This window comes from Bactrocera neohumeralis, chromosome 6 (assembly GCF_024586455.1).
Source record: "Bactrocera neohumeralis isolate Rockhampton chromosome 6, APGP_CSIRO_Bneo_wtdbg2-racon-allhic-juicebox.fasta_v2, whole genome shotgun sequence".
Lineage (NCBI taxonomy): Eukaryota > Metazoa > Arthropoda > Insecta > Diptera > Tephritidae > Bactrocera > Bactrocera neohumeralis.
Genome location: NC_065923.1, coordinates 23,481,340 through 23,508,827, shown reverse-complemented (window position 1 = coordinate 23,508,827; position 27,488 = coordinate 23,481,340). Strand labels below are relative to the sequence as shown.

At 35.6% G+C, this 27,488-nt stretch overlaps 2 protein-coding genes across 10 annotated transcripts in view; one reads left to right on the top strand and one right to left on the bottom strand.

The window, feature by feature from the left end:
* LOC126761083 (G-protein coupled receptor daf-37) overlaps positions 1-839 on the bottom strand; it is a 55,980-nt gene extending 55,141 nt beyond the window's left edge. Inside the window, exon 1 of the mRNA XM_050477011.1 lies at positions 287-839. Coding sequence (XP_050332968.1) covers positions 287-778 — 492 coding nt within the window. The 5' untranslated portion in view covers positions 779-839. The remainder of the gene's footprint in view (positions 1-286) is intronic.
* Positions 1-27,488, top strand: part of LOC126761061 (protein furry) — a 143,820-nt gene that overhangs the window by 103,290 nt on the left and 13,042 nt on the right. For 8 of the 9 annotated variants that reach the window (XM_050476983.1, XM_050476981.1, XM_050476980.1 and 5 more), the window contains 9 exons: positions 15,368-15,490; positions 15,685-15,818; positions 19,463-19,561; positions 22,748-22,882; positions 23,202-23,373; positions 23,817-23,922; positions 26,677-26,818; positions 26,965-27,110; positions 27,250-27,415. In XM_050476983.1, coding sequence (XP_050332940.1) covers positions 15,368-15,490; positions 15,685-15,818; positions 19,463-19,561; positions 22,748-22,882; positions 23,202-23,373; positions 23,817-23,922; positions 26,677-26,818; positions 26,965-27,110; positions 27,250-27,415 — 1,223 coding nt within the window. The remainder of the gene's footprint in view (positions 1-15,367; positions 15,491-15,684; positions 15,819-19,462; positions 19,562-22,747; positions 22,883-23,201; positions 23,374-23,816; positions 23,923-26,676; positions 26,819-26,964; positions 27,111-27,249; positions 27,416-27,488) is intronic. The other variant, XM_050476977.1, reaches the window with a different exon arrangement.

The window sequence follows — 27,488 nt, the reverse complement described above, 5'->3', positions numbered from 1 at the left end:
GAACTCAAATGAAAATACTTCTGATACTTAATGCATTAAAAGTAAATTTAACAAAGGAAGTGTAACTGTGATTCCGGCTATAACCGCGTAAGCGCTGTCTACGCTAGTAAAGAAGAAGAACTGTGATGTCAAAGCACAGATTACCGTTTTCTAAAACGTGAACTTGAGAATTAATTAATTGCATTCGGCTGCAGCATTTTCCAAGCATTTTACATTCATAAGTGCTTTCTCCACCTCTTTCACTAGCTACAATCATTCTTAACAACTAACGACGAAAATGACTTACCTTCATTTCCGAATGCACATCACATAAGAACGCCTTCAATTTCTGCGAGTAAATGGGACCCGACGAAAAGTAAAACGGCACACAATGAAATATGCCCAATGCTGATAGCGCGCCGATGACGTACTTGGCGCGATGAACTGTACACATTGTCTGTCGCTTTAGAGGGAACGCAACAGCGATGAAACGTTCAACGGTGAACGCCACTACAAACCAGGCGGAACAAAAGCAAGCCCAATTGCTCAAGAACGTAAAGAACTGACAGAAGAAATCACGATTATACACATCGACATCAATGAAATTCATCCACTGTACGAAGAGGCCCCACAAGAAACACGTATCGCTTATGGCCAACGCCGCCAAATAGATGCTCGACGACAGTTTGCGCAATTTCGTCATGGAGAACACAAAGACCGACAGTATGTTGCCGATAGTGCCGGCAAATACCAAAACCGGCACATAATAATAGTGCATCGTAATGGTGAGTTGCGCCATGAAGTACAGTATCCCACTGTTCTCCTCCAAATCGTACAGTGTGCTATTGCTGCTGTTGTTGTTGTTGTTGTTATGCTGATCGAAAGTGAAATTCGTCGCATTGATGTCGTCGCTGTTGTCCAGCAACAAGAGCGTGTCATTAAGCAGCTGCTCCGCGAGGCTGCTTGTGTCCACCTGTAGCTGTTGTTGTTGCTGTTGTCGCAGCAGCTGTTGGTCATTGTGAAATACATACGTCCACGGCGCTGGTGTGGCTGTGAGTGTGGCTGTGGGTGTTGTTTCAAAGCTGGCCGTCGTCGGCACCGGCCACCCCGCACGTGTGTCAATAGGCGGCATATCGTCTTAGCTTCGTTCGTTATTCTGCAGTATAATTAGGTTCGGCGTGATTGCTGCTTTGTCGGGCTCATGTAGACATTGTCGCGCGTGTGCACCGTTCGGTCTTAATGCGGCAGCACGTGACATTGTGGGTTTCTAATTCGTGAATTTGAAGAGAGAATTAGCAGTGTCAAGTGCACAGAGAAGTTTGCTGCGCCGGATTTGCAAATCCTTTATGGAGTTGTTGTTGTACTAATTTATGCGCACCTCTATGTGGAGTCCCATGCATGCATGTATGTTTGTATTTTTCTTACATAATGCAAGAGAAAAGCTAATTATTTTTGCTAATTTCTTTGTCGTCTTTTGAAGCCGCCGTCTGATGCGCGGCTCTTAACTGTAAATTGTTCTTCAAAGTTTCAATGTAATCTTTTGTGTTACGCGTACTTTAACAATCGTCCTTTTTTCTATTGTTCAGCCTTTTGTTTTTGTTTTTGTTCTTGTTTTTTTTTTTATTGTTTTTGTTATTTTTTTTTTTTTTGTTATTGCTGAGCGCTTTAAGTGCAGCAAATTCCACTGGCTATTGGCAAGCGCTTATTAACGTCGCAGCTCAAGGGCTTATGCGTTGACTTTGCTTAATTCATTCACTTTTGCTTGCTTTGATTTCACACACAAACACTTACAAAGAAGCACAGACGGCAGTTTGTCGCCTTTAGAATTCTGTGTACCGTTAATGCACACTTTTCCTATTATCCTTGCTTTTACTTTTCTTTCGTTTTAATTTTTGTGTCTTTGTTGTTGTTGTTTTTGTTCTTAATTCTTTTTTCGTTTTTTGTCAGATTTTTTCTCACACTACTTAGCAATCACTAGAAATTGTGACATTTTGTTAAATAGGTTATGTCATACTATGTTATGTTATGTTATGCGTTGTTATACGATGTTATGTTATGTTATTTCGCATTGGCTATGTTATGTTAAGTTATTTTCTGCTATGTTATATCATGTTATGTTATGCTATGATGGCAATATTATGTTACGCTATACTATGATATGATAAGCTATTCTATGTTATGTTCTGCATTATTATTATGTTATTTTGCATTGGCTATGCTATGTCATACTATGCTATGTTGCGTTATGTTATGTTACCCATGTTATTTCACGCTATGCTATGTTATGTTAAGTTATGCTATGATAGCTACGTATATTATATCACGCTGTACTATGATATATTATCGTATGCTATGCTATGTTATATTATGCTATTATATTATGTTATTCTATGATTTCCATGCCATGCGCTGTTATGTTATGCTCTACTATGTGTTATTATATTATGTTATGCTATGATGGGTATATTATGTCACGCTATGCTATGTACATATATTATCTTATGCCATGCAATGCTTTGTTATCTTAATCTCTGCTACGTTTCTTATGTTATATCGTGTTATGCCACGCTATGCTATGTTGTATTATGTTATGCAATGATGACTATATTATGTTAGACTAAACTATGATTTATTATCTCATGGTATGTTATGCTATGCTACATCATGTTATTCTATGTTTTCCATGCCATGTGATATTATGTTATACTCAGCTACATATGCTTTCTTATATTATTCTATGCTGTGCTAAATTCCCTTAAAAATACATATTTATTTTCTCTTTTTTGCTTGTAACTTTCTCTATCTTTCTTTCTGCTCAAGTTACATAAGAACTTTTAAACACTTAAGTCCATTAGAGATCTATTCTCACACATAATGATTTTGGCTTAATTTTCGTTTGTGAATTTCACGCTTGGCTGTCAATCCTTTATAATTCATTATATCATCACAGCTGATCCTATTTGAGCTGCTTTTGCTTCTGTTGCTTCAGTACACTACAATATATGGTGTCTTTACGTTTGTGTATGAGCACATATTGGTACATACATACATACATATATAATATGTACATATATACTTGTATATATTTCTGTAATATGTAATGTCCTATGTCTGCCTTAAACTCGAGACCACTTTGGCAATCCCTGTCAACAATAATTACCTATTTTTGTATCATTCTCTTCATACCTTTAATGACGGTTGCTATAACCACAAATAAATTTCTAATGAATTAGGAAAACTTTAATACATACATATATTTACTTCTGGCCTTACATAAGCTAGGGTTGTAGTTTAAGTTTGTGCATGTATGATACATAAAATACTTTATTCAAAGAAAGCAGCTTCATATCTCAAGCTGGTTCGAATGAGTAAAAGTCTCCTATTTATTTTTTATCGAAAAGAATAAATAATAATCCTAGTGGATTGCACAACCTGAACCCGCTCCAAAGCGTGGGAAAACTCAACAGTCGGCAGGCAAGGTTATGAGGTTTGTGTTTTGGGATGGAATAATTCTTACTCACTACCTGCACAAAGCCAGGACCGTCAACAGCGACTATTACATAGACTTATTGGACCGTTTGAAGGACGAAATCGCGGAAAAATGGCCGTATTTGAAGAAAAAGAAAGTGCTATTTCACTAAGCCAATGCACCTTCTCATAAGTCAGTGAAAATAATGGCAAAAATCCATGAATTGGGCTTCGAGTTGCTTCCACATCCATCGCATTCTCCAGATCTGGCTCCCAGCGACTATTTCTTGTTCTCAGATATCAAAAGAATGCTCGATGGGAAGATAATATTTTCGTCGAATGAAGAGGTGGTCGCCGAAACTGAGGCCTATTTTGAGGCAAAGTTCAAATCGTACTACAAAAATGTTATCGAAAAGTTAGAGGGCCCTCCACCATAATCAGTGTATCACCCTTGAAGGGAACTATGTTGAATAAAAAAAAAAAAGAATTTTTGCTAAAAAATGTATGCTGTGCCATAGACTTTTGATTGGTTCGATTGCAATATTTTGAATTAAGTTTTGCAAAATAATCAAAAAACTTAAAAAAATTTATTAGCATAAATGATCTTGCAACGAGGTTTTGAAGTCTTTGACTTTAGGAGGGTAAATTACCTTTTATGGTTGAAAGTTAATGTCAGTTTGTGTTATTAAATCCAGCTGCGACTAACACGTAAAAGAATAAAATGCTAATTGCCTCAATTAAGGTGCTTTACGAATCGTGTTTTAAATAAAGCGAGAATCTATTTACGAAAAATCATGTGTGATAGCGGTTTAATTCACAGTACTTATGTTACAGGTTTAAAATCACATCATTGACAATTTACGGCCACAATAATTTTTAACCAAACACATGCAAATTGAAAGTTAATTATTTCCCCATTATCCTCCACTAACAGTCCATACCACTGACAGGTATGTTAATGTTGCGCTCGTCACTGTACTTTCATATTTGAAATGTAATTATAACGTGTCAAGACTCATGTTTAATTTATGGAAGTTTTCACAGTCTTAAAGTACCGCCATTAATATTTTATAGCAAACTTTGAAACTCTGAAGACCATGAAATGAACACGTCCAATTTGAGTTACACGAATTTCCCAAACAAATTTCAAAGTATGCCGACTAAACGCATACATATGCACAAGTGCGTGCGCTTAGAATGTTGTATAACTTTCAGTGTTGTTAGTTTAGACACTGCTAATCTTTAAAGTGCCTTCAATTTCACGTTCGCACTATTAATAATGAAATCTGAGACAATTTTTGGCTGGCAATTTGTTAGTGGTTTTCGTTTAGCTGAATTAATTTTATATATTTTTATAAAAATATTGTAAGGTTTGAATATATTAGAAGGAATTATTTTCAAATCAGGTTAAGCGCCATTTAGCTTAATGACTGAAGCTTTCTTGTGAAATGCTAAAAGTACGTCAAAAGAAAAAAAATTGCATAAAGCGGAATAAATATATAATAAGAGCTATCGAAAGCGATATGCTGATTTCAGTGATTTTTCAAACCTTCGAAACCATTATTATACACTAAAAGAGGAATTTTGAGTTTGCCACGAAGTTTGTGACACCTAAAAGGAAACGTCGGAGTTCCTATAGTATATAAGTACTACTGCATGTGAGTAAAAAATAGTAAGACTTTGTTCGTAATTTTATAACTCCTTATTTATTCTTCAAACTCTATGTCGTCCCCCTCATTGTAATCCTTCTACACTTGATATTCGATATGCGGTCGATGAGCGTCTGTTTTCGACACCATAATACGTTTCATGACATCCTGGTAATCGGAAAGCAGTGTTTTACCTACGTTATTATGACGCTATTTTTCGAAAATATTTAGTAATTTTAGAATCAATCGTGCTTTCACTTTTCTTAGGCACAAATGATCTTTCAAAATTGTTTTCACTGATCTTTCTGATATTGACAGTAAAACCTCTGACTGTTAATCGTCGATTCTCAAGCATTAATTCCTTTATTTTATTGACATGTTGATCATCAGTTGATGTTGATGGCCGTCCTGAACGTGGTTCGTCGTCAACGCGTTCTCGACTCTCTTTCAATAATTTGTACCAATCAAAAGCACTTGCTCGTGACAAACAATTTTCAGTGAATGCCTCTTCCAACATGTTGAACGTTTCGACGCTAGAAATTTGACTCTGCACAGAAAATTTAATGGAACTTGTTTGTTGAATAATTTTACTCATCGTAAAAATCGCTGAATGTATGTATCTCAAAAAGACAAGCGTATTCTAAATACTAAAGATTATTTTTATGCGACAATTGGCACAGATGTAACTGACAGCCATACCAACTTAGAAAAAAATATTACGATGAATGGGGTTTCGCGCGAAATTTAAATTAAAAAGTCTTACTGTTTTTTGCCCACAATAGTAAATACAAATGAACGAAGTGACGAGCCTGTCTGTCTGTCTATATATACATACGTGAATAAGGAAATTTTTCATACGCCCAAGAGACTGTTCATCTATCAACACCACCGATATCGGACCATTGTAGCATATAGCTATCATACAAACTCAATGGCCGGAATCAAATTCTTTTACGGGAAATGAGGCGATGTTTTCAAAAATATCCCATAAAATTATTTTCATCACTTACTGCCATATAGCTGCCATACAAACCGTTTGAACTTGTATAGAAACTTTTTTATTTGAGAAGTGTCTTAAGTGACTTTCGGTGCAACCGAAGTTAACGTGTTTTTATTGTTGTGGTCTTTTGCCTCAAAAAGGATCTCTATAACGGCATTAAATCCTTCATCTTCGCTGCTTTTTCAGTAAGCTCAAAGTAGTGATTATCCCACATCTACGAAAGTCACACGCGTGTCTTTTGAAGGTTAATGAAGAAAATACAACAGCAAGCATACAAAACCTAACCTCAAAGTGTTACAAAGTACCACAATATTTTCTTGACTTTTCACATAATTTATGAGTTTCCTATGCATTCCTCAATGTAATTCTGTTGTGTACTTACTAAGAAAGGTACCTTTGGTGTTGCAAAAGTACAGCGGATTCCAAAAATAAAGCACAACCAAAAGTCTGTTCCTTGCTGTGTTTCATTTTAGGAACTCACTGTTATTCCTGGAGAAAACCAATTAGATACTTTTATGGTTGCTAATTGGGAGGAGAAAATTTACGATACGATTTGCAAAACAACGGGCAAGCTTAATAAAGCAACAAAAAGAGGATAAGCGTTGATGTAGATTGGATGAGGTTTGATTCAATGTAAACTCCTTTTGTTGTAATAAACTGACTCGGAAAACTTTCAATTTCGGTATTTAATGACAATAACTTTAACTACAGCCACGGCAAAAATAAATAGTTTAAGGAAAAAAATATATGAAGCTTGAAATACTAGAGAATATCCTATATTACTCTGGTTAGGAGTGATTTCATAGCTATTTTCGAGTGACGTTTCAGCAACCTCAAACTAATGTTTTTTTGTGCATAATTTTTAATGAGATAACGAGTTCGAAATCCTGCTAACAATCAGTCCAAGATAGTTGAGTCAATATAACCGGGAGCTTTTATATCTGTCAAAGCATCGCCAAATCAGCATTATTCTCCAAACTTACTAGGAGAAAAGTTATTGTTATATATATTATATGAGATTTAAGCACGTGTTCAAAATCCTGCTAAGAATCTGTCCAATATAGTAGGGCTTTCATAAGGGAGCTCGGATTTACAGCTGACAAAGAATCACCAAATCGACATTATTCTCTTTTTCTCACTAGAGCAAAATTATAACACATTTCAAAATCTGAAAATTTATTAGTGTTCAAACGCTAGGTGGCGCTGCAGTCAAAATTTTTTTGAACGAAAAATTTTTCTTGTTTAATTAAAACTATTTGAAAAAACAAAAACGTCGAGAAATTTTCACAAAATCTTTCAGCTTTTTGTAAAAACGTCGCCCGAAATTACAACTCTCACTTTTTCTCTGTCTTCTTTTTTGTATTTGCTTTGCCTTCTTCTTTGTTTTTCCTTTGTCCAATAACTAGTTTATGGACTTAATTAGAACACGTATTTCTTTTACTTTTTATGATCCTCTAAGAAGTTCTGCTGTCAACGCTGACGCTGCTTTATTCCGAGGGTCTGCCGGAAAAAACCTTGCAATGGCCGAGTTTTGATTATTTTCCTTTCAAAATTTCACTAACTCTTTGTAAAATATGTAATTTTGGTATAATAGAAAGTTTGAATAAACTATTTAATGTTTTATATGAAAAAATGTAACCTCTTAAATTGTCCTACTTTAACAGTTCTGCGTTTAGTTTTGGTTTCGTAAATTTTTAAGCCCTGCAGAAATTTTTAGAGTTTTTTTACCTAAGGTCTGTTGTGCCCTGTCCTAAGTCACAACGACTCACCTAGCCCCTGCCAGTTTAAAACTCCAATAAACTGCTAGGCTATTGAGGCGAAGTGATCTCTATTTGGAAACATCGATCCAAAGTTCTTTATCCTGCGACTACAGACTGCTGTGCAGTCAAGTAGCAAGTGTTCTGGAGTTTTAGACTCCAAGTCGAAGAACCAGCAATTCGCACAAGAAGCTTACAAATGTTATATAAGTGCTTCTTGATCTTACAATAGCCAATGTAGAAGATGACAAGTAGCCTGATTTTCCCTTGTGAGGTTGATAACAAATAAGTTAAGATTTCGTACTAACATAACATTTCAGACAATTTTTTGTTTTTGACTCAGTATTCTTTGCGCACGCGTCAGAGATAGAGAACTCAAAAAATTTTTATAGTTTTTCTTTGAGTGACTGTTAGGCAAAAGCTAAAAATGTAGTAGACGCAATTTCGGTTTCATCGATTCCGTTCCAGTAGTTTTGATGTTAAAGATGCATCACGCTGTGGAAAGTCAGTAGTCGAAAATATCGATAAAATACTTGAAATCGTGGAGTCCGACCGTCTATGAGCACTGTTTTGGATTTTTCAGGAAGTAACGTTGCACAAAACAATCGTTTAGAACTATATAAATAATGCTGGATACAAAATGAAGCTCGATACATGGTTCACGCAAAAAGCCACAAGAACCGTATTTAACTGCGAATTGTTGCTGAATCACAAAATCGAAGCATTTTTGAAGTGGAAATTAATCGCTTACGGTTTAGTAGAATCGCGGTAAGCCGGTGTAAATTCAATTATTACCTGCATTTTACGATCAAAGTCTTTTTAAATTAACAATTGTACCGTCTGAAAAAAGCAAGCTCAGATGCGGCCAGCTTTCGCCAATAGGAGAAGATAATGACTATCCGGCTTCTCTGGGAGCATTTTTGGAGGGTTCGGAGTAAAGCAAGAGGTCAACCAAAGGATTAATATCGGTTTCTGTCTATGGCGAATAAATTCGTAGGTAAACTATTCACCTCGAGAGAAGCTTGTAAAAATCCACTATCTCAGTTTTTTGCCAATAACACGAGGATTGCTATGAGAGTGTAATTATGAAATTACCTTAAAAGCTTTAGACCACAATAGACCGTTTGTACCAAAGCGAATCATTGTCAATCTAAATAAAATCGTCAGTTCAATGCAAAAATAATGTATTTTATTTACTATAGCTGTTATTATGACTTTTTAGGTTAGAAACCATTTCTTTTTCTATTCTACTCCACGCCAGTAAAGAAGAAAAATATTTTTTTAGGGTTGGCAGATTTTTTGTTTATATTTTTAATGTATTTTTTTTTTTGTTTTGAAAAGCTTTTTCTGAACTTTTGTTGTAACTTTGACCGTTAAAAGTTTCGAGTCTTGTGTAAAAGTTAAGTTATTTTCATTTACAATTTTTTTTTTTCAACATTAGAATGCATTTATTTACCACTTTTGTTGAAAAAATATATTTTTATACTATTTCCGTTAGAAATTTCAATTCAGTGACTGAAAAACAAGTTTATATATTTTCTTTGGAAAGTTATTTTAAAACAGATTTTTTTCGCAAATCAACATTGTTCAACTTCTGCGTTTTTTTTAATATTTAATTTAATGTATCACTATGAATTAATTTTTTTAATTAATTAATTTTTTCTATTTTATAATTTTTTAAATTAACTTATCACCAAATAATTAAAAAAAATTTAAATAAATTTTTTCTGTTCTATAAATTTTTAATTTAATGTATCATATTAAAATTTTTTAATTATTTTTTTCTATTTTATTAATTTTTAATTTAATGTTTCACCATAAAATAAATTTTTCTTAAATAAATTAAAATTTTTTATATTTTTTTTTTATTTTTTATGTTATTTTTTATATTTTTTAAATAGGTATTTAAATCAATGTATCACTATAAAATTAAATTTTTTTTTAATTTTTTAAATTTTTAAATTAATTTATCACTAAATAAAACAAAATGTTTTAATTAATTTTTTTCTATTTCTTAAATATTTAACTTAATGTATTTATAAAATTAAAATTTTTTATTGTTTTTTTTAATTTTTTTTTTTTTATATTTTTTAAATTTTTAAATTAATTTATCACTAAATAGTTAAAACAAAATTTAAATTATTTTTTTCTATTTTTTAAATATTTAAATTTATGAATCATATTAAAATTTTTTCAATTCATTTTTTTATTTTATAAATTTTTAATTTAATGTATCCCCAGAAAATAAATTTTTCTTAAATAAATTAAAATTTTTTTATATTTTTTAATTTATTTGTTTATATTTTTTAAATATTTAAATCAATGTATCACTATAAAATTTAATTTTTTTTTTAATTTTTAAAATTTTTATTTTAATTTATCACTCACAAATAAAATAAATGTTTTAATTATTTTTTTCTATTTTTTAAATATTTAATTTAATGTATTGCTATAAAATTAAGTTTTTTTTTAAATAAATAATTTGGTTTTAATTTTTTTAATTTATTTATTTTAATTTATGTACCTCAAAATATTGATTCGATTTCAGTTTTTTTATTCACAAATTCACAACTATCTCGTAAACAACTAAACCGCTTTGTTCTATCCGCGCCCGTCTCAATTCGCAGGATTTCTTTCCGATATTCGATGCGCGCCAATCGCCTTAACAAAGGTAACTGTCGAAACTCCGCCAGCAACTTTCGCTTTTTAACCAAAATCGCAAATGTTTGCTGCACTTTCGTGCCATCTCGCTGGAAATATCGTAAAAGCTCCACAAAAACGAAATAATAACCGACAGTGGCAGGATTCGCGCGCTCTCCATGCGCCTGCGCCGTGCCAGGTCGTTGCATTTCATTCATAACTTCCGGCAAAAGGTGAAGAAATACTACGAAAACGGAAATACAAACATATTTTCCTTTGTTGTGCTCTATATTTATGCACCCGATGTCCTCCAGCAGCCGCGATTATTATTGTCATTGTGTTTGTTGTAGTAGTAACCGGCACTACGAGCTCAACAAAATACAAATTCACTTTGTATGTGTGAAAGTGTGCTTGTATGTGTGTATTGTGTGTGTGTTTTTCACGCATCGCCTGACCTTTGCCTCATTGCAATACAGCAAAAACAACAAATAGAACAAACAGCAACAGGTGGTTATTATCGTGCAAATAAAATATGTAAGCATGCGTTAATGTATGTGTGTGTGAATGAAACTTTTTGCTGGCTTGGTGAATAGCTGTGTGCGTGCATTTACCCAGCACAAATAATTGTATAGTATATACATACATATTTATCGAGTCGATGGTAAAGCAATTAATGCCAACTATGTGCGTAATATATTTTGGTGCGATTTGGTCACACCAATTCTTTTGTTTTTGCAACTTTCGAACGCAAGGGGATCATATTTGAAAATAGTTATTACCAGCAGGAAACGTTGGAGATATTATAAAATACATATCGTCACTTAAAATGCAAAATAAGGTAACATCTCTTTTCATAAGTTAACAGGCGAAGGAAAAACGATGTAATAGAAACTACTCATAGAAAAAAATTTGAGTTTTGGTTATAAAATGGTTATATATTAGTTACAAAATAGTTATATGTTGGTTACTAAATGGTTATATATTGGTTATATCTGAGAGCGAAAGCTTAAATTTTGCGTATTACACATATAATTTGATGTAAGCAATAAAAAACTCAATTTCGATTTTTTGATCATACGTTGTTTTGCATTTCAGGTGACGATATGTAGTACTATATAAATGATCCGTGTACGAGCTAAGTCGATTTAGTCCCTCAGTTTTTGAGTTATCAATCTGAAATTTTGCACAAGTTTTTTCCTGCCCAAGAAGCTGCACATTTGTCGAAATCGCCGATATCGGACCTCTATAGCTTATAGCTACCATACAAACTGACCTACCGAAATCAAGTCTTTGTATGGAAAACTTTTTTATTTGTTGACATATCTTCACAAGATTTGGTGCGTATAATTATCCAGCTGAACAGCTGAAGAATCTCTGAAAAAATTGTCCATTTCGGATCACTATAACACATAGCTGCCATACAAAATGATCGAACAAAATTTAGACCTTGTTTGGACAACTTTTTTATTTGATGAGATATCTTCACGAAAATTGGGCACAGAATTTTCTGCAAAGCAGTACTAAAATCTCTGACCAAACGTTTCTGATCGGACCTTTACAGCACACAGCTGTCATACAAACTGGCATATAAAAATCAAGTTCTTGTATGGAAACTTTTTTATTTGACGAGGTATTTTCCTGAAATTTGACTTGGATTATTGCCTACAAACACGCTACAATTTCCGAACAAATTATTCAAATCAAACCACTATAGCATATAGCTGTCATAAAAACCGTCCGATCCAAATGAATTTAAGGTATGAAAAAATTTTAAATTTATTGAAAAGTCATCTGATTACTCTTTCAGAGTTCATAAAAATTACTTAGCATTATTTGCTTTTTATTTGTTTAGCCCTATTTCAACTGCTGAACTTTCCAATGGCTCTCAAGTACCATATACAAATGTATGTTGATATAGGTCAGCTAGGCGTGAAAGGAAAGCTGATTACAGCTCACCTCATCGTAATTTATTTACTTTAACTTCCGTAATGAAAACTATGAACTTAAGTAATAAATCATTATTTTCCAAATCTGCAAACTAGCGAAATTAGTAAAAATTAAATAACTTTTACGTAAATCTCACCAAGTAAAAGTATTTTGGAGAAATAAAAAGCGCAGATGCTGTAAAATATATCCCTAAAATTGATTATAGAAAATAATCTTAGACAATCATTGATTCGATTATTTACTATTATTCCTCACCAACTCTGCTCTGTATTGGTATCGTGCGCTTTTGCTTTAAATTTTTCTGTTTTAAATTTGCCATTATCTGCTTGCTGCGCATTCATTCAATCATTCGTTTATCTGTTGCTTGCTTTGATTATTTATATTTTCGCCATATTTATTTACCCAGCTGCCAACCAAAATCTGTGCAATATTTACATATAAAAAAATATATATATTAATATATAACGCTGGATTAACACAGATTAAAATATCCTTTGCCTGTTGTTGTCTTTCATACTCTTTTATTGACAAATTGAATTTTTTTCTTTTCAACTTTTCCCGCTCAACAGACGCACACCTGGAGCAAATATTTGTGATTGATGAGCTCATATTATTTATAAAAATATTTTTTAGCTATATAAATATTATGGATTTTTACAAAAAATTCATACATACACAGTTATTTACAAAATAAGCGGGCCACTTTTTGGTAGCATTAAATTCTATGTGATCCTTGGAGGGAAACTATTGCGTGCTTTAGAGAAATTATTAGTTATCATGAGTTAAACGGTACACGTAAGCTAACTTAAGCCTATTGTCATTAAGTCTTTAAAAATGTGCTTTCATAGTTGAAAATTGCTACTTTCGCAGATATTTCAATTTCATCTCCTTTTCAATTGCCGTCTTGAGCATTTTACGTCATATCCACCTCAGCTTTCTCCGTTGATCGTAAACCGCAAAGTAAATGAAATTAACGGTCAACCATTGCAAAACATACTATATTTTTTTGGAAAAATTCGTTTTCTTTTATTTAAGATAGTATTCCCTTAATGGGTGATACACTGATTAGCGACTCGATTCCATTTTTGCAGTACGATTTGTCTTTTGCTTCAAAATAGGCCTCTGTTTCGGCGATCACCTCTTCATTCGTCGAAAATTTCTTCCCAGCGATCATTATTTTGAGTTCTGAGGACAAGAAATAGTCACTGGGGGCCAGTTCTAGAGAAAACAGTGGATGCTGAAAGAATTCGAAACACGATTAATGGATTTTTGCCGTCGTTTTCACAGACTTGAGACTTGGAGCGAGTTCATATTGTGCAGTCCACTAAGATGACTGCCGATTAAACTTCGAAGTGAGATAGTGGAGGAGTCATGTCATATATCTCTGCAAAACCTGGGTTTATTACGCTTGAACATCTCAAAACACTGCTCCAAATCTCTCGGCACTGGCGCCCTCTTTACATACCCAACTATTCGTAAATGATATAATATACAGTTTCAGTTGATATCTTTAGGCTGCCTACTATCTCGAACAATTTCACTTTACAGTAACCCAAAATAATTTAGTAGACTTGGTTGATGTCGCCGTCGGTAACAACCTCTTTTGGGCAGCCACTGCATTCACCGTCTTCGGTTTTAAACTCCGACGAAAGGTTGGTGAATTCTATCAAAAACTGTTTATATCAGAAATATTCTGGTAGATATTCTTTGAGAATCAAGGTCTGTTATTAGAGATATAATTCAGCCTAAAAATAGCGGTCGGGCGTCATTGAGCTGTACTACTACGATAAGTAACATTTTGTATAACTTTTTTTGTGGAAGTGACGATTCGCCATAGCACCTGGAAGAATTCTATATTTAAAGAAGTTTCTTTCTAGTTTTGAAGTCGATGAGGCAGATGAACAATTTTTCCAAGAATTTGGGTTTTCCTTTTTCTGTGGTCCCAGAACAGAATTTCGAAATTTAGTAGGTACAAGCTTAGTGTGGAGAAATGGTTTGGCTGTGCTGTAGTGCCGTAAGTAATTTATTTGTCTTCTTCTGGAAACGCTGTTTTCAAAAACAGTGAAGAAAATATCTAACATCTGCAAAACAGCTGAACCTATCGACTTGAAATTTTCACACTACCCTCTAAGAATAAGAATTTTGATAACAATTTTAATTTTTAAGTCATAATGAAGTGTAAATTTTTTCATATTAATCGGTGTTTTTTTTTGTTTTTGGAAACCGTCAAATCAAAATTTTTACTAGGCTTTCGGACATTACTTGCATTGATCTAGAGTAAAACTTATTTTAATTTTGGATTTGAGATATTTTAAACAGAAAACTCTGCCTCAACGCCATGCACGTTTTTTCGGAAGTTCTCATGGAGATGGGATACGGTATTAAAGGAAATTTTTTTTAAATGATTTTGTTTATTTATTAAATAATCAAAATTAATTAAATATTAAAAAAACTAATTTCGCAAATGGATATACTATATACCCTTATTAATAATTAAGAAAATAATAACTTTGCGCCTAAATTTATGCAAGGCTGCAATGTGAATAAAAATTGTAAGCATACGCTTAAGCGCGCTCGAATATTAAATTTATAGAGAGACTTAACAACTTGAGAGCAATTGTCGTTTTCCAAATACCCGAAAGCTTTCCACGAAAGCTCAAATAACGCAACACCGAAAGTGTCTAAAAACTCCACAAGCACAAACAGTCGACGCGCTGAAGCCCTGCGAAGGACATGTAGCGCTAATTAAAATACTTTCCGCTTTTTTTCGTCAATTTACGATAACTGAAATTCGACGCGAATGTCTGCCGCAAAAGGTCTTTAGTTTTAAGCTCCGAAGTTATTTTGTTTCACTTCATTTGCACGCTGATCTCTTTGCTGAAAATTTAATGAATTTACATTTATTTTCCTTTCGTTTGCCATTCCAGAAGATGACAAGCAGGTCGGCACTTTGGACACATTGCTCAGCAGCGCCTACTGCCGTTCGCAGCGTTTCCTATCCAAACAATTGGCCCAGCTGCGCCCCGAATTGACTATGTCAATGTTCTCCGGTGAGTAAACAAACGCAATCGTCAAACACTTGGCAGCAGCAGCAAATAGTCAGCATATTTTATTCACTTTACTGCCTTCCACCACATTCAATTTCACCTTCACACTCATTCAATCCACCATCTATTTAAATATACCGTTTACTATGTACAGTTATGAGAGTTTCATTATGTCGGCGTTTTGCTTGTTTTTGCAGAAATAACCCATCGCTTCCAGACGGCGCGTGAGGATGTGCGTGCCCTGCTGATCCAATGTCTGTTGCCATGGCTGCATAATATGGAGCTGGTTGCCACAAGTGTGCCGCCAGCCACACCGTTATCATACATTATGGTGAGTGCAATAACTCTACGCAAACATACCTATGTGCATTTATACATATATATATATATACTTATATATATTATATATATAAGTGGAAAGAGCCATGATTCCACTAAGCGTCTTATGTCTTCACCCAAATCACATTAGAGCGATTTCACACTCAAGCGGAGATTGAACAATTCTTTATAAGGAAAGTACTTTTCAAGCAGTTGGCATTTAATATTTTTTATAGTAAGGATGACAGGTAAATTTGTTTGGGGGAAAAGCTGTCACTAAGCTCCAGCATTACAGATTTTTATAGGTGCTATTTTTAACACTTGAAACTATTTGTATTAGTTAAAGTTGTTGAAAAGGAATAAGCAGCGTGAAAAAGTGAAATTCAAGTGAAATTTAATAACGGGTTATCCAAGTAGAGGTACTTTTTTCAATAGCCTTTGATTGACAGGTCACGCGTGAGTCGTGTCAAGCTGTCATGTTATTTTTGTTAAGTATTGTCTAGCATTTCATCATGGAAAGACTTACGCCTGAATAACGTTTACAAATCGTTCAACTTTATTGCGAAAATTCACGTTCTGTAAAGAATGTGTTTCGCGCGCTTTGCTGAACTTATTAGCAACATAACCGGCCTACTGAGCGTACTATTCGCAACACCCATCACCAAATGTGACCAAATAGAGCACGTCCGGCACGTAGTGAAGAAAATATAGCAGCCGAAGCTGAGAATGTACGTAGGTTGCTATATATATTTCTGGCCTAATAATGTAAATAGGCATATTTATCAACGAAAATGTTTTTTTTTTTATTTTTTTTTTTGTCGATTGCTGTTTTGTTTCGGGCTCATTCGCATAGATCCATGATTCGTCACCTGTGACGATCTTATAAACGTCTTTTGAAGCACCGCGATCGTATTTTTTCAGCATTTCTTTACACCAATCCACACGAGCCTTTTTTTGAGCGATTGTCAAATTGTGCGGGATCCAACGAGAACAAACCTTTTTTACGGCCAGGTGTTCATGCAATATCGAATGTATGCTGGTGGGAGAAATGCATAGGCATGCCTCTATCTGAAGGTATATTACATGACGGTCTTGCATTATCAGTTCACGTACGCCATCGATGTTTTCTGGCACAACGGCTGTTTTTGGACGACCTTCACGGAATTCGTCTTTGAGCGAGCGTCGGCCACGATTGAATTCGTTGTACCAGTTTTTCACAGTGCTATAGGATGGTGCTTCATAGCCACACAAAGATTTTAGTTCATCGATGCACTCTTGTCGTGATAATCCACGTCGAAAGTTGTGAAAAATGATCGCACAAAAATGTTCATGAGTTAATTCTATTTTTTGGCCGAGATGAATTTTTTAATTCCCTGTACAAGTAAATAAAACAGTTCACGATTAAATGACAAAAAGTTCTGCGTGATGTTATGCTAAAAAATGTCAAACTTTCCAATGGAAATGTCAGATTGCACCTGGCAACAATTAGTGTTGCCCTAGGCCAGAATATATGTATATAGCAGGCCTCGTATAAGAAGACCTTGAAGAGTCGATTCGGCGCCATTCGCGGTAACTCGGACTAATGTATGAACCGACTTGACGCATTTTATGTCGAGATCTTATATTAAAATTGTACAAAATACAGCTTGAGCAAGAACTGAAGCCTCTCAAGCATCCCAAGTGACATCGCTTCGCTTTAAGGGCTTTTGAAAAGTTCCAAGAAGATCCTACGTTTTCGAGCCAAATTTTATTCAGCTTTGAGAAACATTTCTGGCTCAAAGGGTATGTAAACAAGCAAAATTGCCAAAATTGGGACGAAGAGCAATCGAAAAAGATTCCTGAGCTGCCATTTCATCCAGAAAAAACAACGGTTTGGTGTGGTTTGTGGGACGGTGAAATCATCGGTCCATATTTCTTTAAAAACGTAACCGTTAATAGCGACCGTTATCGGTCCATAATAACCGACTATTTGATGCATAAAATAACAGCTCGTGATCTCGATGACAATTGGTTTCCACAAGATGGCGCCAATTCCCATACATCGCATCACTCAATGGATTTATTGAGAGAATACTACGGTGAGCAAGTAATTTCATATTTTGGACCGGCAATTGTCCAACAAGATCGTGTGATAACACACCCTAAGACTTTTTCCTGTGGAGATATATAAAGTATAAAGTCTGTGCGGACAATCCCACTTTGATTCAGGCCTTGCAGTAAAAGATGCTTGAACGAGTCATCGAAAATTGGACTCAACCTTGACGTAGTCGCGGCCAAGATTTGAAAGAGATAATCTTCAAAAAATAAGTGCTAAAAAATGTTTTTTCGAATGATAATAAATATTCCCTATTAAATTTGAAGTGTCTGTGCTTTTTTTGTTTAAAAATGTAGGGTACCACGAAATGTATCACTCTTTATTATCCCTCTTAGACTAATGGCTTCGAAATATTTGATTTATTCATTTAAGGGGTGAGCATTCAAAAAAGGACTAAGTTTGACAATTTCTTCTAGGAGTAAGGAAAAATAAATCGATCGTTTAAGCTCTATCAAACTGATATTTCATTGTATAAATATGACTATGTGACGGCTGCCTAGTCAATCTTCAAAATCATTAATTCTCAAACACCTGAACTTAGATATTAATCCTCGCCAAAACGTCTTGAAGCGACTAAAAATCTGCATAGGTTCTTTATTTCTAGTTCTGATATGCCACCTGGATATCTAAAGGTGTGAGATCTGGGGTATATTAACCTTAATCTTGACCGGACAGAGTCCAGTTAGGACTCCGAACTGTTGAAAGGTGAACATTTTTGAGAACAAACCTCTCATGATTTGCTCTGGGCCCCATTACCAGTTTCTGACCAGCGCTTGTCGAGCTCGCTTGAGGTCCAAACATCCTGCAGTGAACCGTACGAAGCCAGTGGAGTAGGAGCTTCGTTGTCGTTCTACAACTTGTGAAATAGTAGTACCTGATGTAGCAAGCTCATCAGCTTAGCTGTTTCTTACAATTCCGTAAAGGTCATAACTAACTCGATGCAAGAGATAAGGAGACGAGACATCTCTTCACTAGTTTCTAGCCTAGGCGCCAGGCTACTAACTGAAGCGATGGTCAGACTTCAAAATAAGTCGGCTTCACCTTGTCTATGATGATCATAGACTGTTGACTAGACGTAACCGCACTAAAAGTAGTCTAACAAAGACCAACCCTAACTATTAAGCACACTTCGTGAAGTGTTTGGGTGAAAAAAGTTCGCTGAAAAAAGTAATGGTGATGATTGCTGCCACCAGCACTTTGACAATTATTTTGATCAAAATAGCATGCAAAATACATAATAACAATAAGAGATAGTAATTCTTTCTGGATCCGAATTAGCTTATTTACATAACAGCTAAGCCAGAAATGAGCTTGCAAGCGCAAGATGATCGGCTGGGAACATCGCTGCAGAGAATTTTTAACAATTGTTCCTTTGTAAATCTTTTCATGGTAATTTGCCAAAGTATAACAAACATAAAAGTCAAACACTTGTGTTCGCTTTGCCAAGTGGTTCGATAGCTATCCCTCTATTTTGTTATATAATATTTTATATTTTTAATTGTATTAAAAACAAATATTATTAAAAATTTCAATTGAATTGGAAATAAATTATTTCATTTCAGTATTTCCCCGATTCTGGTACGCGCGGACGTAGAGAGGGCACTGGATCGACCGAAGCCACCGAAATGATTTTAAATAATCTTTTTTATATCACCGCCAAGGTAAGTCGCCTATGGTGCTAGCTTGCTACATTCGTCCTTCGTAGTTTCTTAATGTAGCTTCGCTTATCAATACATCGTTATTATATGTTATGTATGTATATATACATATCGTCACCTAAAATGCAAAATAACGTAACATCAATTTTCATAAGTTTACTGGCGAAGGAAAGACAATGTAATCAAAATTGAAGCACAATTTGAGTTTTGGTTATAAAATGGTTATATTTTGGTTATTATATCTGACAGCGATTTTCAATTTTTTTGATGATACGTTTTTGTATTTTAGGCGACGATTTGTACATTCCATTTTCCATTTTAAACTGACTTTTTCTCTCTTATTCCTTGAGTTGTTTGTGTTCAAAAGCTGTTTGATATAAAAGAGTCCGGAATAATATACTCAGCAAGTATTCAAATTGTGCGTGATTTTGAGGATTTCTATACTATTATTTTGACTTCAACTATGTTCATTAGAGATTGCCTTATTTCTCGAATAGACATCCTGTTTATTATTCGGCCAATAGTTCATAAAAAGTTACAAACCCAATACAGCACACCTTAGTCATTCAAGCTTGTTGTTCTGACAAGGAGCGTGCTCACAACAAGGAATATTTTTATATATACGCATACCCAAGCGGCGTTGAAATCACTGAAGTCTTCTAGCGTCTCGTCACAGTTAGTGAAAGAATGCCTTGATCTCTTAGTAGATTTAACATCATATTTCACGACAAACCTGTAATGGGTTCCGGGCATAGTGATATCCTTGGTAACTGTGAAGCAAGTAAACTATCCGGAACAGGCACCTCTTTGGTAACTGTGAAGCAAATTAACTCTCCGGAACAGGCACCAACCTACAATTACACCCCAAAAAGAAGATATTTATATGCCTCTGGCCACTTGTAGATATTTAATCGATGAAAATATTATAAATGTAGCTGAGTCGCAGTGGAGTCAATCCCTGACATGCGTAACAAGCAAGTAAAGATGTCATAAATGGAATAAGGACCGCACATGCCAACTATTAAAATTCAAAACGAATTATATTAGAACTCTAGTGGGGGCGCTATCAGGTCACTGTCTAATTGACAAACATGACAACAGACTGGGTGCACCACACAATGACTATTGTAGAAGTTGTCAGGACGTAGAAGAAGGGGAGACAGTAAAATATCTTCTATGCGAATGTAGGGCTCTTTACAGAAAAATAATCGCAACTATCGGCTGATTGTTTCTGAATGACGTTTCAGAGGTTGCAAATATGTAGTATAAAATGACATGTACTCATGAACTTCAGCAGAAACTCTGGGAGGATCAGAGAGGAGACAATAGAGCGAGGAAATATTAGTCCCGGTGGTATCACAATGGACCTCTTAACGGTCTAGGAATAGGCGTCAAGCAGCCACTCAATCTACCTACGTAGTTCTTGAACCTAGTTTGAAAAATTTGCTGGTTCCATCGAAAACATCTGAGACGCTGATTTTATTTTTTCGTCTCATTAAGAATTTTCATCCCATATGCACATCAACTTGCCAAAATAATGCATATAATCGTTGTCGGGTCTTTAGTAGACCTATTCATCTTATTTTTACATCGATCGAGGTTTTAAAAGTTTGGAGAAAAGTTCACATTGGGCTTAGTTCGTCTTAACCGACGGGGTGTTTTTGCGAATTTAAAGTCGTTTTAATAAACTGATTTTTTTAAGAATTACCAAAATGGTCAAAAAAGGCCTTCTCAGATAAAAATTGATTCGATGTCATAAAAATTCTTCAATTTATCGAGATTTTAGATACTTTGGCGTCATTTCGCGATCATGGTTGCCGGAATATCATCGTCTAAGTTTCTTCTGTTTAAATAATCCAACATACTGTTATCATTCAGTAGGTTCTAAATGCAAAACTGTTAAAAAGTTCGGGCTGAAAATTTCCGTGGTGTCGTAAAATGGGACAGAGAGTGTAGACAAGTTGTTTTTAGGTAGGTTGCCTTTAATATTTCAAGATTTGGCAACCTTAGTATTACAAGCTTGCAACTCACACCTTTTTCGTAAAGTTTGACACATTTGATGTTGTACATACTCAGCGTGTTTTGACAAGCGAGTGCTATCTAGGTTGTTTGCAGTAACTTAAAATATTCAACTCGCTCAAAGAATGGAATAAAGTCGTTATATTTTGGCACGATTATATGTTACAACCTTCGACGTTGAAACGCTGAACTTAATTAAATTTTTGACAATAGAACTCCATACAACTGATATTACAAGATCGTCGTGTAACTTATCGTGAGGTTGAAACAACCATAGGCGTTAGTGGGACCAGCAAACATTCAATATTACAATATTGCGATGTTTCAAAACAAGGCTCGTGTCGATAGATCGACAGACATGTTTAAAAAATACGTTAGCGGTGCTTCGAAAGACGTCTATGGCATCGTGACAGTTGATGAAACTTGGAATGACACGTATGTGCCCGAAAGTAAACAGCAGTCGACTGTATGGGTATTTCAAGATGAGCCGAATCACACAAAAGTTGTTTGCGCACGAAGCAGTTTCAAGCAAATGGTGGCCCTGTTGCCCTTAATAAATCACGGAAACCAACATCCAAAGACCGACTACTCTTTACCTCGACAATACGACACATTGACTGAAATAACTGCATTTTTGAATACTCAACACATCGATTTGTTGAGCCATCCACCGTATTGTCCTGACTTTGCACCGAATGACTTTATATTCCTGCCTGAAGACACGGTTGATGTTCAGACCGCATGTTTTGGAGATATCTAAAGCAGAGTGGCAAAAGTGCTTCGAAAATTGATTTAGGCGCATGCAAAAGTATACGGAACTTAATAGAGAATATTTTGAAAAACAGTAAAACTATTATCGATGATAAATATTTGTTTTTTTCCTCTAGTCCTAAAGTATAAGAAACAACCCTCGCACAATTATACTTTAGAAATTCTTCAAATGAATTTCTCTATACATCTATCATTAGGTCGACTTGGGCTCTGCCTATTGTATACTCCTTTATTAATTGAAACATTAAAATATTTATTATTTTGTTTACGACTTTGTGCTTTTATCTCTATTATTATCATTTATCCTAAAACTCTCATTAGCTAAATTAATGTATTTACTGATAAGGAGAGAATCTTTTGTTTTCAATTAATGAGCAAACCGTTATTAAATATTTTCAGTTTTCTGATTCGCATCCGCGTGACATTGAGGAACTGTGGGGCACACTCTGCCAGTTTTGGCCAAACAATCTCAAGGTCATTCTGCGCTATTTGGTCATAATGAGCGGCATGGCGCCCAACGAGCTGCTGCCTTACGTAAGTGGTTGCCTTTTCCAATAACAAACCGACATTTATTTTAAAATATATATGAATTAATGCGAATATATACGAACATATACGAATATGAACGAATGTGTGCTATATACGAAGGTGTTTGCGAATACTCGTATATACGAATGTATACTCATATATACGAACGATTTATTACGCGTACTCAGCGACCACATTTAATTGCCGTTTGCAAAAATTTTCAATTTTCTTCAAATATATTCAATTTTATATGCATATCCTATATATACGTATGTATATACATATATTTGTATATTTACATAAAAACTTTTGTATTTTTGTCTAGGCGAAACGGGTTGCATTGTATCTCGCCCGCACCTGCCCCGATCGTCTGCTCGACGAACTCATGGTGGAGCTACAGACTGTGGAGACGCTTAATTGTTTAATTGAACGCACCGAGACACCGCCATTTTATCGCCTAACAAGCATGCGGAAAGCTTCCAGTCACTCGGCTGACGGTAAGTGCGCTAAATGCTTCACATAACGGAGAGAGTAGGGCGCGAGAATTAAACGTTTGTGTGTGATTGAATGTGACGTGTCATGAATTATTTATAGATCAAAGTGGTTTTGTGGCTCATTATTCAGTTGTGGGAAGAATAATAATTATGTCTTGACACTGAAGAAGATTTAACAACAAAAATAATAAAAATAATTGCACATTATTTATTTATATTCTTGTAATTTCTAAAGGCCTCTTGAATTTTATGCTAACACTATTTATTTGATGTAAAAATATTTACGATGGGTACAAAATTTATCGCCAAGCAACGACAGCTATTGAAAAATCTTTTATATTTTTAAAACTGACGTCCATAACGTTTTTAATTCGAAGACCAATCGAGTCGAAGTCGCAGAAATAATTATATTTACTTATAGAAGAACTTTTCTCTAATATACTTAGGTCAAGCAGTTGGCGGAATCAATGACTCGCGCATACAGGACTTAATTGTGGAGAAAGGTACTATCCATACGAAGCGTCACAGTGGCGAAGATCCCATCAAAACAGGGTGAGTAAACGTTGTGATGACTTTTGGTAGCTTCGATAAAATTGTGTTTATTTGAAGTGGTCCTGGTGTTCAATCGCATTGTTAGAATTTTGTAATAGAAACTGATGGGTAATCAAATAGGATCACATTTAATTGAGAATCTATAGATTTTCTATATACACATTAGAGTGGGTCGATTTACAAGGAACGAAAAAAACGAAAAAATTGCGTATGTGGGAAATGTGCTACGGATCATTCTAACCAATTTCGCTTAAGAGACTATGGTTCTAAAACCGGTTTCAAGCAGGTGCTTTTTAAGGCGAAGTTTTTTTCAAGCCAGCTTTTCAAACTCTTCTACTCACGCATTTCGGCCCCTCTCTTTTTTTGTCTGCAAATCCGTCTCGGCTTCCCTCTTCAACTCTCGGTATTTATTCCATCCCGCACGTGTTGTGGTCGATTGTAACTTTGCGAGGTAAATAGTCTGTTTTCTCTCCACTGCGACATGGTACTCCTTATCGTACCAGCTGTTCTTTTGCATTTTCCGAAAACCAATGGTTTCGTTTACAGCTGTACATAAGAAGCTTGAAATGTTGTCCCACAGTTCCCTTATACCGAGTTGCTGATGAGTGCTCTCAGTCGTGCAAATCGAGTAGAAAATCGTTCGACTGCTTGTTGTGATTACAGCTTTTCGATGTCGAACATTTCTTGTGTTTATTTGAGTTTTTTGCTGCACAAAGGCTGGTCTTATTTTGTCTACAACAAGATAGTGATCCGAGTCGATGTTAGGACCTCGGAGCGTACGCACGTCTAAAAGCCTTGAGACGTGTCTTTCGTCTATCGCAACATGATCGATCTGGTTGGTGGCTTTTCGATCCGGGGACAGCCAGTTAGCTTGGTGAATTTTCCTATGCTGGAATCTAGTACTACAGATAACCATAATTCGGACCCCGGCGAAGTCGATCAGCCTCAACGCATTTGGGAACGTTTCATCGTGGCAACTGAATTTACCTACTGTTGTGCCAAAGATATTTTCTTTGCCCACCTTGGCGTTAAAGTTGCCAAGCACGATTGTGACATCGTGGCGGTAGCAGCTCTTATAGGTGCGCTCCTAGCGCTTATAGATGGCATCTTTGGCGTGAATGGCAGGACTCGGCGACGGAGTCTCTTTTCCACTACGAATTTGCGCTCCACTGTAGTAAATGCCAGAAGGATCTACTCACCTCAGTCCCTGTCTCGTCCATCGCAGTTCTTGGACGGCGGTGATGTCAGCCTTTATTTTTACCAGGTCATCAACCAGCTGGGCAGCAGTATCCTCCCAACTAAGAGATCGGACATTCCAGGTGCCTACCCTTAAATCGTAATCCTTAATGCGTTTGCCATGGTCATTCTCAAAAGGGGGGTCTCTCGTCTGAGGCTATTATTTCTTTTTCATTGGGGCGCTTCTTTACGTGGGCGGTCCCAAATCCAGCACACAACTCTGGGTAAGGATGGTTCATCTTCTCACTTTAGCTCGAATTCAATCGGAATTCCTTTGCTACCCAGAGGATACTTGATCCGGAAGTCGTGAGATGCTTAGGCCATATGTAAAAGAATCGTTTCTGGGCACTCCCAAGTGAAAGGCTCTCAGAGAACTTTCCTCACTTGCGTGAAGTTCTACTTTGACTCCATCCTCCTTTATTTCATTTAGAGTTTACATTTAATGATGATTTACACCCCTTTCTCAAATAAATGCCATTTCTTTGGGAGTTAATCGCAGCGGAGGTATTGTCATTCATATGTTCAGAAGTTTTACAAAGTTTGTGAGATTAGATATTTTTTTTGAAAAGGTCAGAGTTCAATCATATCTATACTTCAATTTAAATCGTTTAGCTTGCATAGAGATATGCGATGAAACGGCGTTATGCATGGTACTGTTATTAAAAAAGTTTGCTTTAAGCTAGTCACGAAGTTTGTAATATCCAGAAGAAAGCCTCGGAGACTCTATAAAAAATATTTACGAAGGATCAGTGCTATGAGCTGAATCGATTTAGCCATGTCTGTCTCTCTGGTCGTCCCTCGGTTTTTGAAACATCGCTCTGAAAATTTTCACATCTCCTTTTCTCACCAGGAAGATGCCTATTTGTCGGAACCACCGATATCGCACCCTTATAACATATAGCTATCATACTAACTAAATGCTCAAAATCAAGTCCTTGCATCGAAATCTTTTTTATTTGACAAGATATCATCACAAAAATTTTCACGGATTATTATCCAAAAGATTACTACAATATCTGAATAATTTTTTCAGATCGGACCACTATAGTGTCTAGCTGCCATACAAACCTGAAAGATCAAAATAAAATTCTTGTGTATAATTTTTTATTTGTTATGGCCTATTGTCCAATGCAACGCCCCAATCAGCAACATATTGTTCTGTTCATATTGCTGTTATAGCTTATAGTTGCAGTACAAACTGACCAATCAAAGTCAATATAAAAATCCTTTTATGCTATAATAGCTTCGATACAACCTGAGTTAAAATTCTTTCTTGTTATTAATAAATGTTGCCTACATTTAAGCGCAACATGTATTATTTTTAGCCAAGTCACATACCAAAATTAGAGCTTACTTATTCTATTCCAGTTTTCTCATTTTTGTTAATTTTGTTTTAGAAATTGCTTCGCTACTTTTAAATTCTCTTTTCTTTAATTAAAGTCAATGACTATTGCCTGCTCATATTTGAGGAAATTATTATTACGCAATCATTCATATATTTTTATAATTATTTCGCAGAACCTGTAAATCCGATAGCGGCATACGCGCCTTCACACAAACCACAAACAATCGACCGCCGCGCGGTGCTGACAAGATACGCGCCGCCTCCGGGCCATCGATACTGCCGCGACCCGAGGACATATTAATTAATGATGCGGAGGTAATATTTCCCACACACACATACACACTTACATGTATGCGTAACTGTCTGAAGACATGCGTATTAATTGATTTACTGTATTTTTCAACGTTTTTAACATCTTCAACTTCCTATTTATACACACACACACACACACACACACACAGCTGCGTCAGGAGGAGAACGTCGAGCTGCGTTCGGCAGACGCGCCACTGGCACCACATCCACTGCCCATGCCGGAGTATGGCGGCTACTTCGCGCCACTCACCGAGTTCCTACCGGACGTCAGCCTGCCAATCAGCGGCTTCCATCGGTTAGTAACAATTGCATAATGCCGCCATCCGCGCGGTTGCCACTCTGTGCCGGAATCCTTATATTTTCCTTTCTTCTCTTTATTTATCATAACTCCATGCCTTTGCTTATATATGTATATGTGTGTGTTGTACTTGTAGCTGTAACGTCGCCGTGATGCTGTTAACGGACATTGTTGTCGACGGCATTCCGGGCATTGATTGGACTTTGCATTTACCGTTGATGTTGCACATTTTATTTTTGGGCCTCGATCATACGCGCGTCATTGTGCGCGAGCACTGCAAGCAGCTTTGCATTAATTTGCTGGTAAGTCGCCTTTCTTTGGCTTCCTGCTGGAGCTATGTGTGTGTATGTGTATGCCACACATACTCTCGTACTT